Source organism: Gobius niger (assembly GCF_951799975.1).
Source record: "Gobius niger genome assembly, chromosome: 8".
Classification (NCBI taxonomy): domain Eukaryota; kingdom Metazoa; phylum Chordata; class Actinopteri; order Gobiiformes; family Gobiidae; genus Gobius; species Gobius niger.
In genome coordinates this window covers 12,337,022-12,364,323 of record NC_136859.1, presented here as the reverse complement: position 1 = coordinate 12,364,323, position 27,302 = coordinate 12,337,022, and the positions used below count along the sequence as shown (strand labels likewise).

The window sequence follows — 27,302 nt, the reverse complement described above, 5'->3', positions numbered from 1 at the left end:
TACAGGTTTGTGACCTCAGGTGACCTCGGACGGGCAGGAATCACAAAGGACAGTCTGCTTCTGTTTATGGACTGGAGGTAAGGTTCTTTAAGTTGTCACGTAGCTACAATCGAAGAGCTCATGGTTAACTGGTTATTGATCGTATGGAGGCGATCGATGAGGGGATTTTTGTTGTGCTGTTCAGTAAAAGCATAGGGACAGTGAAAGCACCTTATACAATTCTTAGGTCGGTCTATGTTTATTTACTTTGCTGGACTCAATTTTATAATGACACGTGTTTTTTGTTCTCCCCAACATTTCTGAACTGAACATTTGTGTGAAGAAATGTCCAGCTGCATTGATTCCCCTGCTCTGATTGACTTTGAATGTTGGGTGGCTGTTCCTTGGGACGATCTGCTTAGTTTGGCGCAATCGTGATTCTGTAGTTTTTCTGTGCAAATACAGACACTTTCCCTTCAGTTTTGTGAGCGACAGGAGGCTTAAACCGATCACAGTGAAAGTGTGAGCGATAAGAAACAACAAAGGCAAAGTAAAGATGCTAAGCGTGTGCATAAATCGTGATCAAATCTGGGGATAAGCCGGTTCTGATATCGATTTATTGCCTTATCGTTCACTCTAGATAAAGGGAACAAGAATGAGGTCTTTAGGCTTTTGATAATCTTATTAAAAAGCAGAGAAGATGGAAGTTCAATGGTAAAGCATTTGACTGTTCCTGGTTGGAGCAAATACTGTCCTTTCGAAAAACAATTAACCTTCTTTGGCCTTCAGTGTTTTGCGCAATGAAACACGGAGCAGCGAAATACATGCAAGCAAAAGCAGGGAGTGGGGAAGGCAAGGATTTCTTTGGTCATGAACTAATTGATTCCTGTGATCGGCTTTATCGCAAAAGGAATACAATGTCCGTCCACTCCTGAAAGCTTGTTCAGCGTTGTCTCACGGCGCGGAGATGCTTTAGATGGGGGCTCTATCAAAACGTCCTTGGAAAAAATATGAGCCGAATAAAGTGGTCAAGTAGTTAAATATTTTATAGGCGAACTGGAAGTTAACTCCTCTGCGGTTTGTCGGCTGCAGCCACTCTATAACGGCAATCAGCTTTTAGAGACGGCTTAGTTTGTAATAAGGCTAAAAATAATGCCGCTATTTTTAGTTAGCTTTCGGATGAGCCTAAAAAAAGAGACATCGAAACAGAGGGGTCGATGTGTGAGACGTCGGGGGCACACAAAAAAATGCAGAGACAGGATAACATTGAGTTACACTTGCCCTTCTGGCTGAATATAGATGCTGTGTTGTTACAAACTGCCTGTTACACACGAGGATTTGTTTTGAAGGAGCTCGTAATTAGTTTTGAATGAAGAAAGAAAGGTATGATGTCGCTGGGGCACATCACATGAAAAGGAAACGACACTGACCACAATTCCGAGCTTGATTTGATACAATTCGTTAAAAAGATTAGGCTCATATTTCATCCATTGAACAGTGAACACTTTAACATGTCCAGGAGCACTGCGAGCTGAATCTTGAATTTACAAACCAAATGGCAGGTCTAATTGCTCCAAATTTGTCAAACAAATTTATGCAACTCGATTATTTTTTGATTCATGCAACCTCACATGACAATATGAACGCCACATGACAATATAAACTGTGCTTAAAGGCGCTATCCTTGATTTTTTAATTTTCTGTTATTGGAATAAAATTGGTTTTGTCCTTTAGTATATGGTAAAAGCAGACATTTCTCCAAAGCAATGGTTTTAAAGCCTTTTAAACAGTCATAAAATGTCAGGCCAGTAGGCATGTTTTACAGTGAAGTGACAGTTTTCCTCGATGAAAGTTGTGAAACCTGGTTTAAACTCAGTCCCTGTGATGAATTTTGATGTTGTAAATGCATTAGGAAAGTTTGAGATGAGTTTGGACCAGAAAATATTGAAATTTGACTGACCCTGTTTCTTCAGTCAGGTATAGCTCCTTTAAGGTTAGTCAGAGCATTTCTATTATAGCTTAAGCCTCGTCACAAAAGTGCAGAAAATAGTCAAACATGTGGTGGATACAGAGATGATATTGTGCTGTGAGGTTTGTCACATCCTACAACGGCGTACTTTGTTTTGGAATGATTATTAACTTGGTTGATCGAGAGCTGTATGTCTCTAATTAGGAAAAGAATAATGCAAAGCAAAACCAGGCAGCTTCATCAGGGCTGATTCGTGTCAAAACGTTTGTGTCTATTCATGCAAGTCCAGTAGGTTCGCCTAGGTAGGTAGGTACGTCTCTATCACCTTGTTTAAAATACATATATGAAGGATTTTTAGTGGGAAAGTCCGGGGGGATGAGCTCCGTCTGAATGCTGATGCTGGCTCAGAGTCTGCCTGTTTGTTTGCGGTGGGCTGTGGTGTGACATATCATGTGATAATGGTTTAGTGTGACTGGTGACTCCCATGTGTCTGCGCACTGTGGTGGGTTTGAGGAACTGATCTGGGCCGCGTCTCATTTCTACATTAAAAAAAAAGGAGGAAAAAAAGCCAATTCTGAGCTCCCCAATTCCTAACATTTTATACTCCGCTCCCCACACGACCCACCCCGAGAGGAGAGAGAGACTGTGCGTTTTTCTTCGCTTGTGCATTGCTCCTGTGAGAACTGGAGTACACCACATGACTGAAAGGTAGATGACAAAAAAAAACAAAAAATCGCAATTTGAGTGGGTCCAATTAACAATACTCTGCAGAAACCACAACATCCTGTTCCCGTGGGGTTTGATAGTGAATAAAGCGTGCCACACTGTAGTTTAGATCTCTTCAAACATGTGTGATTTTCTTAGCTTGCTGTGAATGTTTTAAATGTGCACAAAAGCTTTAAAATAAATCCAATCACAATATTACTTGTCAAAAAAACAAAAAAACAATTACAAACTTGTTCTGCCCTGGAGTGTTTGTGCATAAGCAGCTGCAGAACAACGAGGCCATGCGAGCCCAGATAAATTCCCCCAAATCTGACCCGCTATTTCAGTTTCATGAGAAGAACAGGGCGAGTGGGAGGCAGAGGGGGGAGAGGCCGGGGGAGAGAGGGAGTGCACAGAAGTTGAACTTGTTCATCTGCTTTACATAAACCGCCGCATAGTAGCTTTCTAGTGCTGCTGCTGCTGTGCGTGTCACTTGTGGTGTGTTTTGTACTGTTCTCTTTTTGTCGTTTTGTCTTGCATAATTGTAAGAGAACTGGCAAGAGCACAGGCCGAAGAAGATCTGAAAAAATACATAAATGTGTTCCAATGTGAGGGCTGTGCAATTAAACCATACACGTGTTCAGGGCAGTTTCAAAGTACAATATGTTCAGAAATGTCTCTGGCATACTTGGTACGTCTCCAAAACCGACAATCGTTCTTCCCTGTGTCGTAGTTTCTTGCTACTTCTGGTTCAGCAGGTGTTTAACCTTAACTGAGAGCATTTTCTGCAGCACTTTACCCAAATCAAAAAGCTTCTCGAGAGCAACAGTGCAATAATGCCTAAATTGAAAGCTAAGAGCTACTAAAGTGATCATAACTTTATGGTCACGTTTGTCGCCACGCTTTGGTCACATTTCTGAAACGTTTTTTTCTTGTTTTATTTTGTTTTTTTCTAACTTGTTTTTGTTGCTTTTATATTGTTTTTTTGTGACTTTCTTTGTTGCATTGACGTTGTGTTTTTGTCGATATTTTTAATGCTTTTTTCCAATAAGCTTTTAGATTTGGGTAACGCCAAACTGGAGAAACTGTGCTCAAGAAGTTAAACAGGGTAACTGCACCTTCTATATTAAAGGGATATTTCAGGATTTTTGACATAGGGCCTCATTTCCTAGTTATCCAGAGTGTTGCTGATTTCTGGAGATATTTTTTTTGTAATTCATGCACTTCTTATGTTTGAAGAGTTCCGTGGCGCTAGGCTAGTGCAAGGCTAATGCATTTGGCCTGCATTAAAAACAGTCTGACCCGCTCCACAGTGCATCTGAGGCAAATCACTTATAACGCCAGACTAACCATATAAATGTCCGTGTCCATAGAATAATTTTACCCATTATGCATTTAAATGAACTTATATTTGAGCAGCATCAGCTTCGTGGCTGTATAAGCTACGCAGTGGAGTAATCTGCTAGAAAATAGTCCCTCAAAATGCGATCATTCATGTGATGCAGTCAGTTATATTCCAAAAAATATTCTATCGACACAAACATTTATATGGTTAGTCTGGTGTTATAAGTGAGTTCCCTCAGGTGCACTGTGGAGCGGGTCAGACTGTTTGTAATGTAGGGTAGCTGTTAATGTAGAAATGCACTAGCCTTGCACTACACACTCTGGATGACTAGGAAATGAGGCCCTATGTCAAAAATCCTGAAAAATCCCTTTAAGCTCGTGCATGACGGAGCTTTGGATTCGAATTAACAACTTTTTGAGCGACAGTGCAGGATTTTAGAGGCAGTTGTGTTGAACAGGTCTGAGCTCATTCTACACATTAAACATTAAACTCTGCATAACGACTTGTGGAGATAGGTTCGGTTCTGAGAAAAACAAGTCAATTGAGGCTGAAGTACTGCTGTGGCTTGTGCATAGTGTCTGTTCGGTCTGATCATCTGGTGACAAAGCGGTGATGACAGAGTGGTCCTATCCAGTCTGCTGATTCTCTCCCCCACTCATCTGTGTCAATAGAGGAAGTCGTGTTTCGTCCACTTCTCCTTTTTAGTCATGAGTTTCGTCCTGCGACCACCACGTCCGCACCCCCCATCGCGCTGGGCTGACCAACTGTCAGCTGTGCCACTTCTTGTAAAAGTTTTCTTAGTAAATATGATTCAGCGTTTTGGTAAATCGGCCAAATTTGTGTATGTTGGTACTTAAAGACCTTCTGTTTCGTCTTTTTATGTCAGCTGGATTAGAGATTATGTATGACCACGCTCTGCATTAGGCCTATTATTCTCGGTTTACACCCAGTTTAGCCGTCAAACAAACCCACTTTAAGACAATGACAATGACTTTAAGATGCTGAAAGTCTTGTTCATCCACAAAGGTGAGAGAAATATTTAATCACAATACATATCTGTTTGCTTTCTCAGAAGAGGTGGGCGTCAATAGCATTACTCAAACGCACCACAAGTCACTCCCAGTATCTATCCCGGACTCCGCGAGTGAGTTTGTTTTTAGTAATCGCCTCCTCCCTTGTCTTGTTTCACCCGAGAAATGGAAAATTCTACTGATATTTCTTGTGTTGCTCACGAAAGTAGTAACTGTGTCTTAAACTATCTGTACATCTGTAGTGGGCGACCATTTCTTTACTGCGAACAGGAAGAGGAAATTGATGAGCATCAGTGAATTTTGCAACATTTTTGTCTGTGAATGTACTTCTGCAATCATGTGGTACTAATACTCCAGTAATGCAGCCTCTCTGGCGTAGACCACTGCATTAACATCTGGCTACAGACGACACGTGTCACCCACAGTGAGACATTGTTGCCATGAAAATAAAGAGCTTATTGCATTGAAATACTGGAGGAATGTTTTTACGTGTCAATGGATTTCATGCGACTAGGAGATACAGTGTGTTGTTAATTATCGGTCAAAACAATCTGTACTTTGTATTTTAATGATTCACAACCGTATTTTCTTTGTATGTTCGATCAGAATTATCAACAGGCCTTTAATAATAAGAAAACAAACTTAAGATGTTAATTAGAAGTGGCGTAATACAGTGTGATAGATTGTGATGCAAAAATATGTCCCAACCCGCTCCAATTTGGGTAATTATATTTGGGTGTTCGGGAAAAGCCGCATCTCTCTCCTTTTTGCAGTACATGGTGGCAGCTCTGTGCAGTTTGGGGACCAGTGTGAAAGCTCTTCCACATCTGAGGTTCATGGTGCTAATGTTAGCGGTGTGCGTGACACCTGCAGGAGGAGTGGGGCTACTTCCTGTGCTGCCTCCGCCTCTCTCTTAGTGCCCCCTCTCTCTCTCTCTCTCTCTCTCTCTCCTCTGTCGTCTGTAACTTAACTCTTCGACTCTTGTTTCATGTGGCTCTAACACAGATTGTTTGAGTCTCGGACTAGATTTTCCTGTCTTCCCCACCCTCCATCACAGCTACGCAGCAGAACCTGAACATCTATGAGTTAAATTATCTGTTAATCTTATTATTTATGTTTAGATTCATGTACTTACTGGAACTGGATTAGTTGACTTGTTTCAAGATATTTTTTCTGATTTCAAATCTGCCCTGGAATCGGTCTCAGTATTGAAGACAACATTATTCTATTGGCAGATTAGACAAGCCTTTCTGACCTCTTAGTACATTTGTACGAACAGGTCAGAAAGGCTGAAACGTATGCGCCTTCTTATTTCATCCTAAATGACCGTAAAATTGTGAATATACTGAAATACCTAAGTTAAATACCAGGACTGTCACGATCCCATACGTAACATGATACTCGGGGGGGGGGGCGATTGTGATACAGTAAGTAATTATGATAAGTTATAAGTTTACCATAAAATGTGTATAGAGCAGGTATCTCCAACCAGTAGCTCACCAAGCCTCTTCAGGTAGCTCGCCCAAGACTTTCTACATCTCTACACACTTGATAACTCAAATTTTACATGCATTTTCTGTTTGTTCTCAACATGCTGAACACAATCTGTGAGCAGTTGGTTCAATATAGTAAAGTGTAAGGACCAGGGGCGGATCTGGATGGGTGGCACGGGATGGCAGCTGCCACCCCTAGTGGAGGTCTTGCCACCCCATTGGTGTCATGTAATGTCTCACATCTGCTCTAAAAGCTACTAGGGTGCTTTATAGGCTCACTCTCAGTTCGTACTTTTTTGACAGGACAAAGAATTATAACAACTTTATTGCTAAATAAGGAGCCAGGTGCCAACTCCTGTGGCTCCCAAGAAGATGATTTATTTTTACAAAAGTTTACATTTTATCTGAGTTAGAAACCCCTACTTATATTATGGACAATGCTACTATTTTTATATAATTTCAGGAGGCTCAGGCGGCATCTAAACGGAAAAATTGCCTTGCGATCAAGGAACATTGCGTACCCCCGCTATTAACATTTGACATTGTAAAATGTGTTGCCACCCCAGAAATTATCTCTGACCCTGCTTGCCACCCCGTGATTTTTTTTCTCTTTTGGGTGAACTCCACCTAAGTCGCATAGTGTTTAAGTATCTCTCCGATGTTCATATTGTGTAAAAGTAGCTCGCCGGGTAAAAAAGGTTGGAGGCCCCTGGTGTAGAGGAAACCGTCATGTGTCCAAAGATCCGGTATTTGTTTTTCTTCTTCGCACTCTCTATCAGGCAAAATATTTGTGTTGATTGTATTTGTATTTGTGTTTGTGTGTATTTTTAAAATATAATATGCCTGAAATAAATTAATGAAAAAAACATTTTATCCCAGCCCTTTTGAATACCAAGTTTAATAACTGTGATCTTAATTTGTAAATACAGAAATATATACAATTATAATATATTTTTATGTTCCAGTTGTACTTTCCAGGCCTTTCACAGACCTTGAAAATTAGGTTAAAAAATTGAGGCATTTTCTAGGATTTCACCCACCTGTTGCACATCCTGTGTTCATATTTATGCAGTGATTTTGAGTTGTATGTGAACACCCACCTCTTCATTCACTCGTGCTCCCACTCCCCACAAAACTGTTTCTAAGAACGTGTGTGTTTTTAGACATCTCACCTCGCTCCTGTCTCTTTGTTGTTGCCTCATGTCAAATCTGTGACACTTTTTTGTTTCTTTTTCCAACCTCAGATTCATTCACTTTTTGAGGTTTTTCTCCTCCTGCCTCTGCTTTCTGTGACATAAGAAATGGTGAGAATCATCACACTCATATACTGTACAGCAAAGTGGAATTAGCGTTCAGAATTCTCAGAAAACAAAATATTACGCCACTTTCGGGTTCCCAATTTAAGCGGCCACGATGAGCAAATCCCAAAGGCTGCAATTACTGGAACTGGTGCAGGATAACTTTAACAGGAACTACTGGCCTTCATCACTTTAGTAATCGGAACTAGCGTAGTCACATGGTGCACCAGTGTTTCCTAACCAGGGGTGCAGGGAATACTAAATACTGAATAATCTATGTTTAGGTGATCACTTTGTTAAAATATTGACAGGATCCTTGAGGTAGGGGGTACTCGGAGTATAAATGAACAACTCAAGTGAGGGGAAAAAGGTTGGGAACCACTGACTTAGACTATATACTATGTCCCCTGCAAAAATGTAAATATCTTGTAGAAATAGGGGCGGACTGGGACTGGAAAACGGCCCTGGACTCGGGACCAGCCTGGCCCAAACTAGCGTAAATGCGACACTTCCACAAAGTCATATTTAACCCTTAACCGAGTGGATTTTCTCCAGTTCGGCTTTAACCAAATCTAAAAGCTTCTTGACCGAAGAGCAACAGTGTAATGCCTGATGTGAAAGCTAAGACCTACAAAAGTGATTGAAACATTTTGTCACGTTGTCGCCACATTTTTGCCAAATTTTTGTCTCTTTTGTGTCACTTTTGTATTGTGTTTTTGTGGGTTTTTTGTTGCTTTTTTTCATTGCTTTGTTGTGTTTTTTCGTCTCTTTTTTGTCATGTTTTTGTGGGTTTTTCATTGCTTTCGACGTGTTTTTGTCACGTTCTTTTGTCACATTTTTGTTGCTTTTCTTTCCGTTTCCATCCTCATCTTCGTCACTATTTTGATTCTTTTCTTTTAAGCTTTTAGATTTAGGTAAAGCTCGGTTAAGGCGGGGGATAAGAGGAGAAAATGGAGAGGCCAGACCGGTGGCCCGAGAGCCAGTGGCCCCTCTGTGCTCTTCCTGAATGGACAGATGGCCAGTCCGCCCCGTGTAGAAAACCTTGCCTTGTTTGTCCTCTGCTTTTTAAATAAGTTCTGATATTCTTAAGCCTCTATTAGTTTGAAGAAAAATTGCAAAACATTATTATCTCAAAATCGTCCCCTGCTGAATGGTGTGCTATTCACAGTCCAAAGAGCCTAATGTCGTACTTGAGGTGGACTAAAATGTGCATCGAGTGCTTTGATAAGCTGCTAATCCTGCGGCGGGTTGTCTCGGCCTCGCATGCAAACTGCAACTGAAGTCCAGAGCAGCAGCAGCAGCAGCAGTAGAGGCAGTAGAGGCAGTAGCGGTTGGAGTGGAGGGGATATAAGGGCCTCCACTCTGCCAGCCAAATGAATAATGCAATGTGCTCTAAGAACTAAGAACACATTGAGCGCATGCGTCTGGTCAGTGGCAGCACAATGGCCCAGTTACAGTAAGGACAGAGGAAGCTGGTCTCGAAACTCTGAAAAACAAACTTTTTAGTAACTTTCCTCCTGAGCGCGGAGCGGCGCGGTCATTCTCATTAAGCTACGATGCATGTCTCGCCTCATGGGAAGAAGGATTCGATTCCTCGCCTTGCATGTTCTCCCTGTGCCATCCGTGCTCTCAGTTTGGCCTTGACTCTCACGTAAGTAAGTGTTAAGTCAAGCCCTCATGTTCTCGCACCGTCTTTGACAAATTCAAATCCTGATTCAAATGGGCCGGTGGTGTCGCTTTTAATGTACCGGATGCAAATGTCCAGTCGTCCATAGGAGGGGGGGGGGGGGGGGGGGGGCAGATGAGGGCAAGGTCTTTGGGAGAGACTTCTCGAGTATGAGGCATCGACTGTTGTTCTTGCGAGGTTGGCGAATGTGGTTAACGTCTTCCTCTCACTTCCTGCGCCCCCTCCCACTCTCCCTCAGTGAAGGTGTCCCAGAAACGCACTCCACTGTTACGCCAAAAGGAGTCGATCTGTTAAAAGTTTGGCACATGGGCATGAGAAACAGGAGGATGGGCAGACAAACGGTATGAGATTTTTTTGAGCATTTTCCCTTTTTTATATTCATTTACTTGTGTATTAGAGTTACTAGTGTTGACAAAGGTGGGGGTGAAAAAGCAAAGTTGCTGCCATTTTCTTTTTAAGAATTTTTCCATTATTATTTTGTCACACATTTGTTTTTATTTTCTATTTTGGTTTTCCTTCCAAAGATGCCAAGTGGGAGAGAAAAGTGTTGAGTCGAAACCCAGCAAAAATACATGATAGAATGAAAGCTCTAGCCCAAATAAACTGTCTTTAATGCAGTTTATGAACATTATATTATGTTATAGTTTTAGAAATGGTTAAAAACTAATGTGATTTAAGCTATTCCTTTAAAAACGTGATATAAAAGCTATCGTTTAGAGAGAAAAGGAGACTATGACTGTCCATTAGCCAAATTTCCATCATCTCTTCAATCAGAAAAAAACGTCACATATTAAAAGCGAAACTTGCACTCTCCAAAAGCTGTTTGTATCAGGCGAATCGACCCGCGGCGACGGCTGGAACAAGAGCTGCTGTTACTATTATTTTAATGGCGCTTACTTTCCGTTTAAGTTTGTAAAGTTTTCCCAGTCCACCTCAATTATATCGGGCTCCGGCGCTAAGGGGGAAAATATGACTTTATACTGTTTTGCAGCAAACCACGGCCTGAAAGGAAGGAGAAACGCTTTTATGAATTCTGATGTCACATGTTTTCCAAAGTACCCCACTGCATCTGTGACGCTGCTCTGTGCGAAAAACAGCATTCGCTACAAGGGGTTGTGTACTCTGTTTTATTCCCCCCGGAGCCTGGACTTGTTACAGCTACAGGACTAATCACAATATGAGCAAAGACTATGACTGTTTATGCACATTATCCTCTAATATCCTCCAAATATACTGTCTTCATGAGGTCTTATGAGGATTTAGTCAGATAATCCTATAGTTTTGACCTTTTCAAACATGTTCATAGTTCATATGTCAATCTTCTTTCAAATAATAAGGCTTATCCTGATTAGCCTTAACCGAGTGCATTTTCTCCAGTTCGGTTTTACCCAGTAAAAGCTTCTTAACCTGAGAGCTTACAGCCTATAGGCCAGAGTAATGCCTCATTTGAAAGCTAAGACCTGCTGGACTCATTGTAAACTCATTCTTTGACATTTTTGAAGCATTTTTGTTATATTTCTGTCACTTTTTTGTAATGTTTTTGTCATTTTTTGTCGCTTTTTTTGTAGTGTTTTTGTCATTTTTTTGTAGTGTTTTTGTAATTTTTTTGTAGTGTTTTTTCTTTTCTTTTTTTTTGCACTTTTTTGTCATGTTTTTGCACTTTTTTGTAGTGTTTTTGTCACTTTTTAGTAGTGTTTTTGTCGCTTTTCCATTGTGTTATTGTTGTTTTTCTGGCCCGTTTTTGTCTCTTTTTTGTTGTTTTCATCCTAGTTTTCGTTGCTGTTTTGACACTTTTTTTCAAGAAGCTTTTAGATTTGGGTAATTCCAAACTGGAGAAAACGTGCTCGGTTGAAGTATCGTGAATTAAGAGGTTAATTCACAATACTAGAATTTTACAACTGGATATTATCCTCGAATTGTGCAGGTCAATCTTTTATCTTTATCCGGATGCTCTTAGGGAATCAGCACACACTGAAACTTACTATCCGCCTGTGCATGTTGCATACGTTGACAAAAGTGTGGGCGGTGAATCCCCTCACTCTTTCAGTTTTCAAAGGACAAATCTCATGATCTTATTAATTCACACAAACTACGCATCGGTGTAGAGTTCAGCTGTCTGCTTTGTGAGTTCACACACACACACACACACTTTTGTTTCGCGAAATATGGAGAAGTGCTTTGTGGCATCGGCCTGTTGCAACGTTTAGCAACTCGCACATGTAGCAACGGCCAATAGAAAACAATGACAAGAGCTGAAGAGTCACCAGGCACCGGCGACAGTGACTCAGAGACACGGTAAACTTATGGGAAATAGTTGTTGACAAACAGCTGAACCATTCGGGAAAATATCTCAATGCTGTTTTATTGATACGTTGTGCAATTGTAATCGGATTTGTGGTTTATGTCTTAAAATCAAAGTTTACAGTGCACTTACGAAATTTGAGAGAAGATTGAAATATGAACTGATAAACAAAATACTGTTTGTAGAGATCTAGACTATGAGGGTCAGGGGGATTCATAATAAGACCCTGAGGAGAAGGGATATCTTGTTTTTGAAAGCTAAGGCCTGCAAGACTGCAATTTTTAAAGCGTTTTTGTCATGTTTTTGTAGTTTATTGTTCATTTAATATCACTTTTATTGTAGTGTTTTTGTCTTTTTTTGTTGTATTTTTGTCACTTTTTTGTAGTGTTTTTGTCTTTTTTTGGTAGTATTTTTGTCACTTTTTTGTAACTTTTTTGTAGTGTTTTGTCATTTTTTTTAGTGTTTTTGTCACTTCTTTGTAATTTTTTTGTTGTATTTTTGTCACTTTTTTGTCAATATTTGTAGTGTTTTTGTCATTTTTTTCCTAGTGTTTTTGTCACTTTTTTGTAGTGTTTTTGTCATTTTTTTGTAGTGTTTTTGTCATTTTTTTTAGTGTTTTGTCATTTTTTTGTAGTATTTTTGTCACTTTTTTGTCAATATTTGTAGTGTTTTTGTCATTTTTTTCCTAGTGTTTTTGTCTTTTTTTTTTTAAGTGTTTTTGTCACTTTTTTGTAGTGTTTTTGTCATTTTTTGCAGTTTTTTTTTGTCATTTTTTGGTTCATTCGGGTCATAGTAAGACCCTGAGGAGCAGGGATATCTTGTTTTCTTCATTGCACTTCACTAAATCATCACAGACTTTTACTCATTTCGATTAAATTAATCTCAAATCAAACATCTTGACTTCAACATATTCCTATCCTAAATATGTAGCAAAGAATAGTTGGAAATAATGATTTCACCTATAACCCACTCATCTTTTTCTTTTTTTTTCTTTTCTTGTACCGGATATTTAACACCCAACCCTTGATGTCTGCACTCAGAGACAAACGGCAGAGACTGAGATACATAGCCTGTACAAACTGGTGCAATGATGTTCCTATTGCGTTGACTTTGAGTTGAAATAGTAATTTTAAATCACATTCATTTGCTTCTCTTTGCTCTGAAGATCCGCTTTGTTTCTGTGGTGCATGAACTCTCGTTTAGCAGTACTTCAATGTCTGTTCTTGGTCGAAAATGACTCATTATATACGATATGATTTTAGGTCTTGTTTAAGTGGTGAGGAGATGGCGTTTTTTATTTGCATCCGTCCTCGTTTCCTGCTTGCCAATATATAGTTTCGTATAGGAAGATTTCACTCCTGACCTCTTCCTCTGAAATGACCCCCTGCTCGTTGAAACGAAAGTATCGAAGTTGGTATTTACCGGAAAGTATTCGGAAAGTGGGCCGTTGGGTTTTTGGAGAAAGGGGTGCGTAGGCGACGAGGGGAGGGTTATCTCTTTCACCCTGCACCCTCTTTTCACAAAACAGGAAGAGTTCATCAAAGCGCGTACAAAACCTGCACGAGGGGCGAGATCATCCCCCACGGATCTCGGCTTCTGATCGGCAGGTTTGGATGTTTGACACTGGAGAACTTTGGGAGCTTTTACCGCTTTTGAAAGAGAGTGACGCGGAGCTTTGTGAAGGAGCCCAAAAAAAATGGACGGCACAATGCGAATACCGCCTCACCTCAAGCTCACGGTGCCAATGCCAATTAAAACCGGAAAGGTAGGGTTGTTCTAGACATTTGGGAACAACGCGGTTTCCTGCTTTCAATGGTTGCTCTAATCCTACACTGCTTAAAGCGGCCATTGCTAAACTGACTTATTTGAGCTTTTAAGCATGTTATATAATGTCTGTGTTGATTCATTAATACACATTTGAACCCTGTAGATTCAGTCTGTCTTCTTCTCAACAGTTTGAAACGCTTGCTCCCCATCTATGCTCTAGACCAGTGTTTCCCAACGAACAACAATATTTTTTACATTTCCGACATTGAATTTGATGTATTCTTGATTGAAAACAGCATATCTTAGTGAAATGAAGTCAATACAGTCCTCAAACTAACATCATTAAACCAGATTTTAAATGTTCTGTGCCTTATAAATGTACATTTTAAAGAAGGGCGGCCCCGAGTTGGTGATTGAGCTACACCAGACTGAAATTGCCACTACACTGCAAAAAGTAATTTACTAGATTAGTCTCAATTTGAGCATAACAATCCAAATAGAGATGTAGTTGGGCATTTGACCTTGATTATTTCACTTGTTCTGAGATGTTTCTGACTCGTGTCAATATATTTCGCCGTAATTTCAAGTAAGTTTCTCTGCCAATGGGGTAAGAAAAATGGTCTTTTCTCCCATTGGCAGTTTTACTTTCTTATTTCAAGCGAGGTTTACCATAGAACCAGCCTGAAATGTCATCAAACTAGCAAAATAATCTTGGTCAGACCAGGAAAAGGGTCTAAATGAGTGAAAACCCATCAAAGCAAGATATATTTCCTCAATTCAAGTCATTTAAGCCAATGCTTGATATTTACTTTTTGTAGTGTACTGTCTTTCTTAGTAGATGGCACCTGTTATTCATAGCAGTGGTCCTCAACTGCTGGGCCGGGACCCAAAAGCGGACCATGGAATCATTTTCAGTGGGTTGCGAGCCTTTCCCAGAAAACATTTCAGATTTCTCTTTAAATATTTAAGTCTGAGTCTATTAAGAGGATGTCTGTATCATGATTTCTGCTATTTTGGCTTGCTTAATGCTTACTTGTGAAGGGGGAAAAAACGTATTGTGCATTATATATGACCAATTCAAGTCCTATTTGGGTCGTGGCTTGTCATCCCTGAGTGATGGTGGTGTCCCCAGGCCTTACTAGTTGAAAAACACAGATTTATGTAGTGCTGAATTACTTGTTGTGTAAACGGTGTACAGAGGTATTTTGAAAAGGCTGAATAAAGCATGATATAAGACGTTAGATTAGATTCGAAACATTGTCATAAAGTGTCCCTGAACTTCTTTTTATCAAATGGGCGTAACATTTTTTATCAGGGCACAGTCATTATTACGGGCAGGCGTTTAAATTGTCATATAACAGGTTAAATTAACAATAGAGGGTGGGGGGAGCCTCAGACTGGCACGCGATGTGAGAGTGTGTGCTTAATAGGGTGTGTTCGGAGCAGGTTATTCAGGTGGATGTACCGTCGTCGCGTTAAACCCTCTGGGCACGGTCTGAAAAGAGCTGAGGGAGGACGGCCAGGGGGCTGCCAGTTGCTAAGGGAGGGACATGAGGCTCACAAAGGGGGGAGGCACGAGGGGGGGAGTTGTTTGTGGAAAATCTGCGCCGCTCAGGTGTGGGACTGTGGAGCAGGTACAGCGCGGACAGGGCGAGGCGAGAGCACAGGGAGCCCAGGCGCGAAGCAGGCACAGCGCTTTTCCCGACAAGTGAGCCGACACGATTTGATTTGCGTTTTTTTGTGTTTTGGAGACTCGGTTCAAAGTGCGCATTGACGTTTAAAGCATGTCCAGGAGAATTTGAGAGATGGGCAGAGTTGAGGGCCGTACATGTCGGCTGGTTTTAAGAGCCCGTTGTTGTTTTGCTGAGGACTTTATAACGCCTGAATAATTGCAGCCCAGTCCATGTTAATTCCCCAAATGAACAATGCATTTAAGCAAAGAGGCTTGCCATTCAATGCACTGAAAAAGTTGATATTGTTGTGAGACTTTGAGATTGCTATATCAGTAACAGATGGCCTTGTCGTCATGGCGATCCAGACAAACTAAACGTCCAGTTCTGCTGAAATAATAGGAAACTCTCTTGACATTTCTTTTAATTTGAAGCCTCCGTTGGATTTATATGTGTACCATCCAATTTTGACCATATTGTTGTGAAAATATCATGATTTTTTTCCCCCCATAAAAGTCAGCATTATATGAATTGGTGTAAAATAAAATGACTATTGAATAATGGTCATCCTTCATATTTTTTAGGGTATCTCTTTATTTTATACTACCTTGATACATTGTACCTAACTAAATTTAGTACAATGTAATGGGCTCTGTAACAATCTGTAATAACTTGTACCTACGTAGTACATACACAATGGAATAACTTGTATTAGTACTTTGTAAGTATATAATGTATTAGGACACGAGACCCTTAGGGTTAGGGCTTAAGGTTATGGTTAGAGTTAGAATGATGTCTTATTACATTAGTACCTACAAACTACTAATACATATTAATCCATTGTGTATCTAACCCATAGGTACAACTTATTACATATTGTTACAGAGCACATTACATTGTACTGAACTGAGTTAGGCACAATGTATCAAGGGTAGTGTAAAATAAAGTGTTACCAGTTTTTGTGTAAACACGTTCTGACAATGGAAGAATGGACTTCCTGTGATGTCAGGGCTGGAAAACTATACCTACATCTGCATTTTTTTACTTTCACCTCTTGATTTTTGAGGGTAAAGGATTAAGGAGATGTTTTGAAGGACCCAGAAAGATTAGCAAGGATTGTAAATGTCCATCACATCAGCCCAAATGTGCTCCCAAATACATCAGGCGCTGTTTGTAACTAAGCAACAGCTCTTTCTTTTCTTTTTTTTTCTTCTTAACAATCAAGTATTACCTGTTACCATTTTACTTTCTGTTGTGAGACAAGTGGGAAGTAAATGACAATGTGTGGAGCCACCTGTCTTCTCCTTGTAAAAAACACTGCTGAGATTCTTTGCCAGCGGATCTCTTCTGTTTTACAAAGAAAAGTTACTGTCACCGACGACACAATGACATAAGAGTTAATCCTTCTCCACTGTGTAAAAAGGGATGCGACTCGCCCTCATTCTGTGACGTGCTCATACCGAGAAATAGAAATCTTATCTAGATTATTTTTTATCTTCCTCATTCTATCGCTGTGCTCTCCCCCTCACCGCACTCCCCGACACAGCCTCGTCACTTCCTCAAAAGCTTTGCTCTCGAGTCTCTGTCCTCCATCAGTGTCTGTGCCAGGGATTGTACCAGGAGGCTAAAAGTGCTCCCCTGGAATTAACCTACGGCCTGTCCCTGACAACACACACTCTACCTTACATAATACAAACCAAGTTTTTGTTAAGATGACCACAATGACCCTACTTTCATTGGGTAAAATCTCTTTTTTTTATGTTGATTGGCTTTAGAATCACTGGTCCTTTTGAGAGAAGAAATATTATATCAAACAATTTGCTTAGTATGTATCCCCACTCTGTCCTGTCCTGTCTCATAATGCATATACACCAAATACATATATAGATGGTAAGAATACATCAAACGTTTTTGGATAGTTTGATGTATCTGGGGTGTACATTCTTGTATTCAAAATATTCACTTTCTTTTGCCACCATAGGCTTGCATTCTATAGATGCAGAAATGTGTGAATAAATAAATCAATAAAATGAGCTGTCAGTAGGGCGGGCAATATGGCCAAAAACCTACATCACGATATAAAAAAAGAAATATAGCGACAACGATATATTTGACTTATATAATTGACAATGAACAAATTACTTCAAAATCCCAAACTTATGCCTATTGGGAAGATTAATTCAATGATATTTTATTCTTTTTTTAATGGCATACAAATTTACTCACAAATATCATCTACTCGAGCAGTTTACATCCTTCATTTAATTTTACTTTTTAAGCACCTGTCCCCCTGTTGTGCAGTCAGTGTTTAGGCTGCTCTGATGGAGCTGAGCGTAACATCAATTATATCGTGTCCACAACGATATCAAAAAATGATATTGCGATATTGATACAACATGGACCACCCCCAGCTGTCAGTATCTAAATATAGCACATTTGTTTTGATTTGATTGCTGATTTGATTTGATTGATTCTGTGGCGGTCCGCCCTGATTCTCTCCACTGTCTGACAAAGCTGTATCCAAAAATAATGAATCCCCGTGAAGAACTGGGATGTGCTGGAGGTTTTGTCAGAGTCTAAACTATCTCTGATTCTCAACACTTTAAAACTAGAGGAATTGTGCAGCTTTAAGCATTGACTTAAAGAAACTGATCATCTGGAATGTCTCTCTCTGTCCTGCAGGTGGCGATGTCTCCAGGAGAGGACGGTCTGATTGGGATCCCCTTCCCGGAGCACAGCAGTGAGCTCTTGTCCCACCTCAATGACCAGAGAAGGACGGGGCTCCTATGCGACCTCACGCTGACTTCCCGCGGGGCGCGTTACCCGACCCACCGCTCCGTCATGGCTGCAGTTAGTCTGTACTTCCGGCATCTGTTCGGGACAGAGGAGGGGGGCGGGGAGGGAGGGGGAGGCTTCAGCGTGTGCCAGTTGGACTGTGTTGCTCCGGACGCCCTGGACGCTCTGCTGGAGTTTGCCTACACTGCCACCCTCACCATACCCAGCTCCGCGATGCGGGACGTGCTGCGAGGCGCTCAGCTGCTGGGCATCCAGTGTGTGGCTGACGCGTGTAGAGACATTCTGGGGGAGACAGAGGAAACAGAAAGTGAGGAGTTCAAAGTCCAGCAAACACCTCCCAAGAAGACACTAGTGGATGAGCGGGTCCAGAAAGTGTCACGGAGAAAAACGGACAAAAAGAAGGTAAAGAAAATTGGCTTACACCAGACCTCTATTTTCAACACTCCATCGCCCCTGCCTCAGTTGTCTCCTGCGTCAGACAGTCTGCGCTCCCTGCCCTCCACTCAGCCTTCTAGCCCGGAGAAGGATGAGTTCCACCAGAAATTTGGCATGAATGGTGACTACAGAACCACCCATGATCGGGAGGCTACGGTAAACGGCGGGCTGGTTCACTGGCTGCAGGATCCTCCGGAGAGCCGCCCGTCTTCTGTCCCGCGCTCGATTGAAAAGCTCTCAGAAGAAGAGGACATGGAGGGTTTCGTGGAGGATCGGGTCCTGATGACAAACACCGCTGTACCCATGTCTCTTGGGAACCACGCAGCCGTAGTATCAGCCGCGGGTGGAGGGAGAAAGAGGAAGTCTCAGACCCCACAGCAATGTCCCGTGTGTCAGAAGATTATCCACGGAGCGGGGAAACTGCCCCGGCACATGCGCACGCACACCGGAGAAAAGCCTTTCCAGTGCTCGGCCTGTGGAGTCCGCTTCACAAGGTACAAACATCTGCACAACATTCCACTTTAGAATCACTAATACAGGGGTGCCCAAACTTTTTGTCTCAGAGGGCCAAAATGAAATAGTGCCTGTGGGTCCCAAATACAATTTTTTTTCGGTATACATTTGCATTTGATTCTATCTATGCAAATAACATGCTATATTAAAACAAATGTTAACTATGGCAAAATCCTAGTTTTAGTTCTAAAACCTTCGTTCTAAAACGTTCTGTAACTACAGGACCTTTTCATTTGTTAACTGAAAGAAAATGCCACATTTGATCATTTTGAAAGGCCTCTGTTGAGGTGAACAACCTTTGCAATGAAAGTTGGGAAAGTGGGAATTTTGACACTACAACACTGTGTGATTGTAAACACCAAGACACCACAACAGTGTTTCCTTAACTTATCGAAAGGAGTGAAACAGCGCCCCCAATTTGACAATGGTGGCCAAAGAGTGTACTGCATCCATATTTACCATTGAGAATGAATGGGAGAGTTAGTATTAACCACACTCAGTGCCCTCTGGCGGGCCAACAGAATTGTTTCGGTGGGCCAAATTTGGCCCACGGGCCCCACTTTGGGCACCCCTGCACTAATATATTAAATGCATTTAAGGTGTGTTTATAGGTGAAAAATACCTCAAAACATGTTGTTTGGACAACCCATTACAAAGTATTGTCTGTGTCTGAGCATTTGGAGCACGCTTAGTTGTTTCCAGTTTTACGATAGTTTAGATTAAATCATGTGTGTTTCAAATGTTTTCTTATGTTTTCTCCTCTGTTTGTAGAAATGACAAGCTGAAGATCCACATGAGGAAGCACACAGGAGAGAGGCCGTACCCCTGCCCCCACTGCTCCGCTCGGTTCCTCCATTCATACGACCTCAAGAACCACCTGTCCCTGCACAGCGGGGCACGGCCTTTCGAGTGCCCGCTGTGCCACAAGGCGTTCGCCCGAGAGGACCACCTCCAGCGGCACCGGAAAGGCCACAGCTGCTTAGAGGTGCGCACGAGACGGCCCAGACGTGCTCCGGAGCTGGGAGAGGAGCCCGGAGAGGAGGGGAACGAACCCCTCGCCTCTCTCCAGTCTCTGCCGGGACAGTCCTCTGGGTTCCTGGCCAATGCGCTCCGAGAGGGCAGTAAGAGTGGGAACGGCTCCAGCCCTGCCCCTCCACTCATGTTCCAGGATGACACTGAAAGGGAGAGGTCTATCGCGCTGCAGGCTTTGGCACAATTTGCACCCCATCGGCTCGCGGCGTACCCAGCCCTCTTCCTGCGCAGCCTGGAGCTCCACAGCAGACAGGCTGAAGACTCAGGGAGACTCCACTCTTTGGCCACTCAGCGCGGACCATGGCCTGACCACATGGAGCAAGATGTAGCAGATGAAGATGCAGAAGAAGAAGAATGAAGTGTACCTAGGGGCGAGTGGTAAAACATCCACGCTAAAAAAAAAATCTCAGGTGGCTGGACATCTACTTTGCTGCTTCTAAACGGCTTTAAAAGAGATGTAAAAAGAGAATTATGGAAAACGGGTTTCTGAGATCTTTTCAACGTTTGTCTTCTAGCTTTTTCTTTTCTTTTCTTTCCTTTTCTTGTTTGTTGGTTTATTTGTAATAATTATTATTTTTAAGGTGGGCATGTGTGTGAAGAATGTATATTGAGAATTTCTTTACTATGCAATATAATCTTTTGTGCTGCATTATAGGAGAATAACTAATTATCATGTAGTTACATAACCTTGATTCAGGTGCATTTTCTCACCACTACTGTCCTCTGTGGTGATCAGAGCAAATGTAGTTTAATTCCTGAAACAAACAAGCAATAATGTCCTGTTTGTCTTTCTGATTAGAGACAAAAATGCTATTGGTGCTTGTACCAAAGAATTAAGTTTTATTATCCTCAAGTCTCTTAATGAATACAAGAGAATAGCTGGAGAAGCCAAAGTTGGGTCTTCCCAAGTGTGAAAGCCATGAGAAAGAATTGCTTGTTATGTTGCAGAGCTGAAAGGCTCTGTGTCAAATGCCTGACCGAAAATGACAAAGTCTAGGTCATCAAAATGAAGACAAATGGTTAATTTTGTAGCGAACTCATAGGGATCTTATTGGTGATTGAGGATGGAAAACAACAACCATTCCCTTTTGCTATATTTATTTTTTTAATTTATTGTTATTTATTAACTTTTCTTCTGCTGAATTTCTTCCTGTCCTGGGCAAAGAAAACCCATACTGCCTTGACTGTTGCCGATGCTTGGCTCTAAAAGTTGAATTTCACTGACATTTTTTTCCCATCACCATCTTACTCTCAACCAAATGTTTTTTCCTCAGTAGCATCTTTGCACGTTGAGCTGCATCAGGGTTCAGGTTGATCACACTCCACACAGCAGGGGGCAGTCACTGTTACATTCTTCTCATTAATCTGTTGTACTGTATCTTGTCTAACTGCTTATCAGCCATTATGGAGCTCCACAGTCCCGCCCACCTTTAGACATGCTCTGGTTCCTCAATTTAATGTCTTACTTTTTCCCTCATGGCTTTAAAAGAGGGATGCAAGTTCAGCTTTGTGGACTCACTACAATGCTCACCATGCTCTCAAGTGTTCGCTATCTTACTTAAAATAATTGTGCTACGGCAAAGTCGTTAGTTAATTACAGGATGCAAACGGTGCTAACAGGATTACAATTGAAGACTGGTTATTAGTTTTTATATCATGGTCTGGCTGGAGGGTGTGCGTTACAAAGTGATAATGTACACCTAGTCCGGCAATAGAAAAATCTAAACTTTCTCTAATAATTCAAAAACTACTTTAACAATGGCAGAATTATGATTATAGTTTTCTACTAAATAAAGATACAAAGAAACTGACGGGAGCAAAGGGGTCAACAGACAATAAATACATAAATAATGGAGAATGCTAACATGATGCTACATGTTAGCGACGTGCTACTGCTAACGCTAGCTACGGCTGCCGTTTTTTTGCTTCTACTGAACAGTCTGCTGTGAATAAACATCCATATGGACCCGATTTTAGACATGACTTCATTTGTATGTGATAAATAAGTCAATTCTTCACCAGAAAACGGCTAAAAAGTGTGAAAAAGAAGAATCAATTTTCCTCCTCGGCGAAGCCACGCCCCCTGCCTGTCTGTAGCCGTTTCCATAGTAACAATAAACAATTGAGCTGGAACTAGCTTCAGGTAAAACAGATTAAAAAGTGCCCAGGACTTCAGAAAATAAGCAAACAGAACCCAATGAACAGTTTCAGTTCGATGGACCATGGTATAAGCGGGATAATGCACTCCGAGGCGTCCATTATCAGAATAACTGGACCTCGTCGTGCATTATCCCTTACATAATGACTTTATCAAGTAACTATGTATTGATTATTCTGACATCTGAAAACGTCTTATTACTCATTAAAATATTGGACATTTAACATCTGCCTGAAAATTCGGACATTGTTTTGAGTTCATCTCTTTCAAAGCTACATTGTGGTCTCTTATTTGTTCTCAATCTGTGAAAAACTAAGTGGAGCAAACCTACACAAACTGGCTTAAACCTTTATATTGCTTTTATGAAGTAATCCCAACAACACTGCAGCTGATGAGCTTCTGAACTATGTGTTTGAATTTTCAGAAAGTTTAAAAGGAAGAAAGAAAGGGTGTTTTCTTTCTTGAACCAGAGTGGGTTTCAAAGTGACGGACTGTTGACCTCCATCGAAGGGGCCATTCTCGAAGTCTTCCTTTCATGACCAAAAACTATTTTGTTGCTCCAAACAGGGGTGGGTGATGAGGCCCAACGTATAACGTGTATATTGCTCACCCCAGCATCAGAAGATTTAATACAAATAATTTAACATTTTTTTCAATAATGCAATAATGGGTTGGGAAGATGTCTTTTTTTTTAAATTTCCACCGTGAGTGTAAACGCGTAACTGGTTGGTCTTATCTGCTTTGTACCTTCTAAATTCTGTTTATTTGCACTATGAGATTTGAGAGCTTTCTGCCTTTTATAGCATCTATTTTATAAACCTACCATTTAAGACTGTGATTAGACAAAAGCTAAAATATATAAATAAACAGAGAATATCAAAGTCCACATTTTAGTACAGAGAAATATGTATATTGGAATAAAAATGCCTTAGATTTTTTTTTTTTTTCGTTGTGCTGTAACTATTCTCAGGAATTCTGGAGCATTGCACTAAATGAGAGAAATACAAGATATTGTTGGGTGCTGTGTAAGACACTTTGGGGCAAATATAAGGTTAGCTTTATTGACGTGTGGCATAAAGTGAATGAAAGTGAATTGGGCTGGGTGCTGGGTTAATGATGGGTACTGTTAAGGATTCTGGTTTGGTACAACTTTCGAAAAAATAAATAAATAAATAAACAAACAAACAAACAAATAAAAATCTATGAGTTTTAACAGCTTTAGAAAATGACTTGCCAGCCCCAGCACAAGAAAATCAAAGAGGCTGCAATTATTAAGATAAAGAGTCCAGTCTGATGAATTTAGTTCCTTTTTTTTACAAACCGCATGTGATTCCTGTGTCAGTCCAGAAACATTTACTGTCTCACATGTTAATGTTCCTGAACACATGTACACAGTGAATTAAAACGTGATTATAAAACGAAAAGCACAAAACTGATTGTAGAAAATTGCCAGATCAGGCAATTTTCCAAAGTGGCGCCACAAGAAAAAATGGTTTAGGTTTGGGTATTATTGTACCTAAAACATTAAACGGTGCCCAGCCCTAGTGAAGATATAGCCATGATTGTAAGTTACTAGCCTTATGGGAATCTGTCCTACTGACAAGGATCCTGTGCATGAATGATGCTGATGTCTCGTGTTTATTAAACGAATGGGAGGGTAAATCTGTGAAGTGCGTGTCTTTTATGTGAGCTGTTCTTTTCCTTGGCTTTGGTGAAGGGACACGGGTCTGCTTCTGTGGACAGACTCCACTATCAGGGATGCAATTTTGCTTTTTAGTTTTTAGTTAGTGGGCCTTCTCAAAGATGTCAAGTTCCCATCATTTGTTTCAATCATTGTAAAATAATAAAGACATGTAAGCTTTCACTGTCCTGTCTTCATATATAAAATATGCAATATATACAAAATACATCATTTCCTAATTAGATTTAAAGAATGAATTTATGATATTTTATGGAGTACAGGGGTGGGCAAAGCGTGGCACAGGTGTCACTGTTGATGGGAGTTCGATTGGCACTTGGAGCTGTCAATAAATACCTGTCACATCTGATAACTAGTTTCCTTTTACAAAACAAAACAAAATATATTTTACTCAACATAGATGTCAAATGGAAGGTTTTGAGTGGGAGGACCCCCCACTCAGCTGCAAAAATGTAAGACATTAAATATGAGTGCGACGTGAACAAAGCTTATTCTACAACACATTTCAAAATCTTTTAAAAACAAAAGGTAAATGTAATGCTGTTTGTTTCTAGTGACCACAAACACCCATTAGTGAAACAAAGGCCAAAAAATGTTTACCGACCCCAATAATTAAATCGATTAAATCAAAGATATTTTAAAAATAGCGTTTTTGTTTAAAATTATAGGGTATTTTTTATTAATTTTGACATTGACTTGAGCTACTTGTTATTTGATTTGTTATTTTGATTGTAATCCAAGTTCACTGGGTGCGGTACTGTAGATTTCTTTTGCCGGTGTAAACTGGCTTCTTCTATCTTCTTCCACTTACCTGCTAGTTTAGTTTTACTTAAATTCATGGTTGTCTTGGTTGGTGCAGTCATGATCTATATAAATAATAAATAAAACAAAAAACACAGATTTTTCTGACTTTCCAGAACAGGTCTCACCTCCGAATACATTTCAGGTTCAAGTTCAGACAGGTACGCATCAACTCGTCTAAGCTCAGGTAAGAACATATCACAGTGTGGGAAAATGGTGGCCTGTTCCTTTAAATATAATAATATTCTCCCAGATTAACTAAAACAGAAAGACCACCTAATGTCACTCTTTAGCCCCATTTCGACAGGACCAGACCGGAACGGACCGGAGCGGTTTGAAGGTGTTTCCACAGCCAAAAGTGAACTGCTCCACTCCAAAAGGGGGCTCCAAACCGCTCCAGTCCCAGACCACTTTAGCCATGGGGTCTGGAGCGGTTTGCAAACTAGACCGGTTTGGGGGGGGGGCTTGTCACCACTCTGATTGGTCAGGCCAATAGTCAGCTTGCATATTCAAAGTTTCTTTCTCTTCAAAAGGCTTTATCATGACTGGCATTTTTTGCCATCTCTATTCACAACCTATGCCTGTTTTTGATGTGAAATCATTCAATTCAATTATATATTTTCCCTCATATTTATGACAGTATCTACTGCTCAAGTTTTCAAGTTTGATTTGCAGTTTGCCCATACATTGTTTCTTATTGCCCAAATGAGAGGAGCAAGGCCTCGTATCTCCCTCTTTTATTGTAGAATTCACTAAAGCAGTGAAATCAAGCTGTGGTTGTTGTTGCCACATGCATATGAATGTCCTTGGCCACTCCCATAACGACCCAGACCACTTTAGATGCAAGTTAGCCATTTTGTGCTCACTACTGCCACCTCAGGTCATACGTGTAACTGCACCTTCTATATTAAGCTCGTGCATGACGGCACTTTGGACCGAAGTAACACCTTTTTGAGTGACAGTGCAGGATTTTAGAGGCAGTTGTGGTGAATATGTCTGGACTCATTCTACACATTAGGACATGGCTGGAACATAAAGGGGGAGGAAAATACTTAAGTTAAACATTTTTAAACTCCTTATAGTCCCTTTAAAGACACCTGAAACACAAACTTGCGGGCGCTGCCCCTCCCTAAATGAACCGGTCTCAAGTGAACCGAACTGGTCTAGTGCTGTCGAAATGGGGCTTTTGTTTTGAGTTGTTGTATGTGCCTCACAGCTCAATTGTAGCCAATACCGCCATGCACAACAACCACATCGGCAGGTTTGGCCCATGCTGATTGACTAATGTAACTTCCCAATATTGAAAGTGCAAAAGTGTGAGACTGGTGCGTCTGTCCTCACCGCAAACGCAGCGTCATGAAGCCCAGTCCTTCTTTGGTCCCAGCTGAACCTGTCCGTGCAGTTACTGGTTCCGTGTTGTTCGACTGACACAGGAGAAGATCACTATAATGTTGAATTAGCAATCAAAATGTCACTACTTGCTCAGAAAAGTATCGGAAGTCCTTGTTAATTTCATTTCCTTTCAAGCGTGGCATGTAGGCCCACTTGATTTGACATCAATTAAGCTTCATCAGATTGTGGATGCTGTAAAACTGTCTTGCAGACGGGACATTTTCAGTGGCTGTTGGAGCCTCGGCAGATGGGACTTTAATGAGGATTTGTGTCACTCCGCTCCTGTTGTGTCCTGGGTGGGAAGGCTATGGTGGGTTATACTCCGCTATAAATAGTCCCTCAGTAGCCTTGTATAACCCTCATAAAATGAACAGTAAATGCTATGTTTTAGTACATGTTATGACGTTCTGACATATATTTTGTTCCCTACAGAAGACAGGCCTGCTTTTAGAGAAAGTGTTTTTGAACAAATTGTCAAGGCGTTTGGACACAACTGAGTGAAAGAGACAGGGAGGGCAAATAATATATTGTATCATTCTTCCCAGCCTCCTAAGACGGCCATGAAACATTATTACACAAATCAAAGAGTACTTTTAACATTATTAGAGTTAAATGGGAGAAAAAAAGGTAGAAATAGCCTAATGTCAATGCACCCAGTTAGGTCATATAGGTCAGTGTTTTTCAACCACTGTGCCGTGGCACACTAGTGTGCCGTGAGATATTGTCTGGTGTGCCTTGGGAAATTATCCAATTTCACCTAGTTGTTTTTTTGAAAACAAATGCATTATTATCCACAAATAATGTACTGTTTTCGAGTGTCTGTGCTGTCTAGTGATCGGCAGAGTAACCATATATTACTCTTCCATATCAGGTAGTTAATTTCTTTGAGACAAGAGAATTAGTGATGCATTGAGACACTGTGGCGAGCGAGACTATATGGTGTTCCTATTCAAGACACTTTGATGAGAACGACTGAATATAGGCTACAGAGTTCAAATTTTTAACATTTTCTGCTGGTGGTGTGCCTCGTGATTTTTTCAATGAAAAAAATGTGCCTTGGCTCAAAAAAGGTTGAAAAACACTGATATAGGTAATATGTAGCTACAACACTAGCATTTGAAAGAAGTGCACTGGAAAAAGAATAATCGTTTTAAGGAAGAAATGACATAAATTACTACTTGAATGAACAGATTAAATCAAAGGTTTGAGTAGATTTGGTCTGGTCTTAAA

General features: G+C 40.8%; 1 protein-coding gene across 2 annotated transcripts; it reads left to right on the top strand.

The window, feature by feature from the left end:
* zbtb7b (zinc finger and BTB domain containing 7B) lies at window positions 1-21,534 on the top strand. 2 transcript variants are annotated; one of them, XM_079562294.1, is made up of 3 exons: window positions 1-77; window positions 17,929-18,971; window positions 19,762-21,534. In XM_079562294.1, exons 2-3 carry the CDS (start codon window positions 17,935-17,937, stop codon window positions 20,378-20,380), a joined length of 1,656 nt encoding a protein of 551 aa, XP_079418420.1. In that variant the 5' UTR covers window positions 1-77; window positions 17,929-17,934; the 3' UTR covers window positions 20,381-21,534. The 2 variants fall into 2 exon arrangements, with proteins under 2 accessions (XP_079418420.1, XP_079418419.1); XM_079562293.1 differs by lacking the exon at window positions 1-77 and adding an exon at window positions 13,505-13,574.
* Window positions 21,535-27,302: the final 5,768 nt, after the last annotated feature.

Coding starts and splice junctions, on each gene's coding strand:
- zbtb7b (XM_079562293.1), top strand. CDS start 13,506: ATGGACGGCACAATGCGAATACCGCCTCACCTCAAGCTCACGGTGCCA. Junction 13,575..17,928: donor TGCCAATTAAAACCGGAAAG/GTAGGGTTGTTC, acceptor TCTGTCCTGCAG/GTGGCGATGTCTCCAGGAGA. Junction 18,972..19,761: donor TGTGGAGTCCGCTTCACAAG/GTACAAACATCT, acceptor CTCTGTTTGTAG/AAATGACAAGCTGAAGATCC.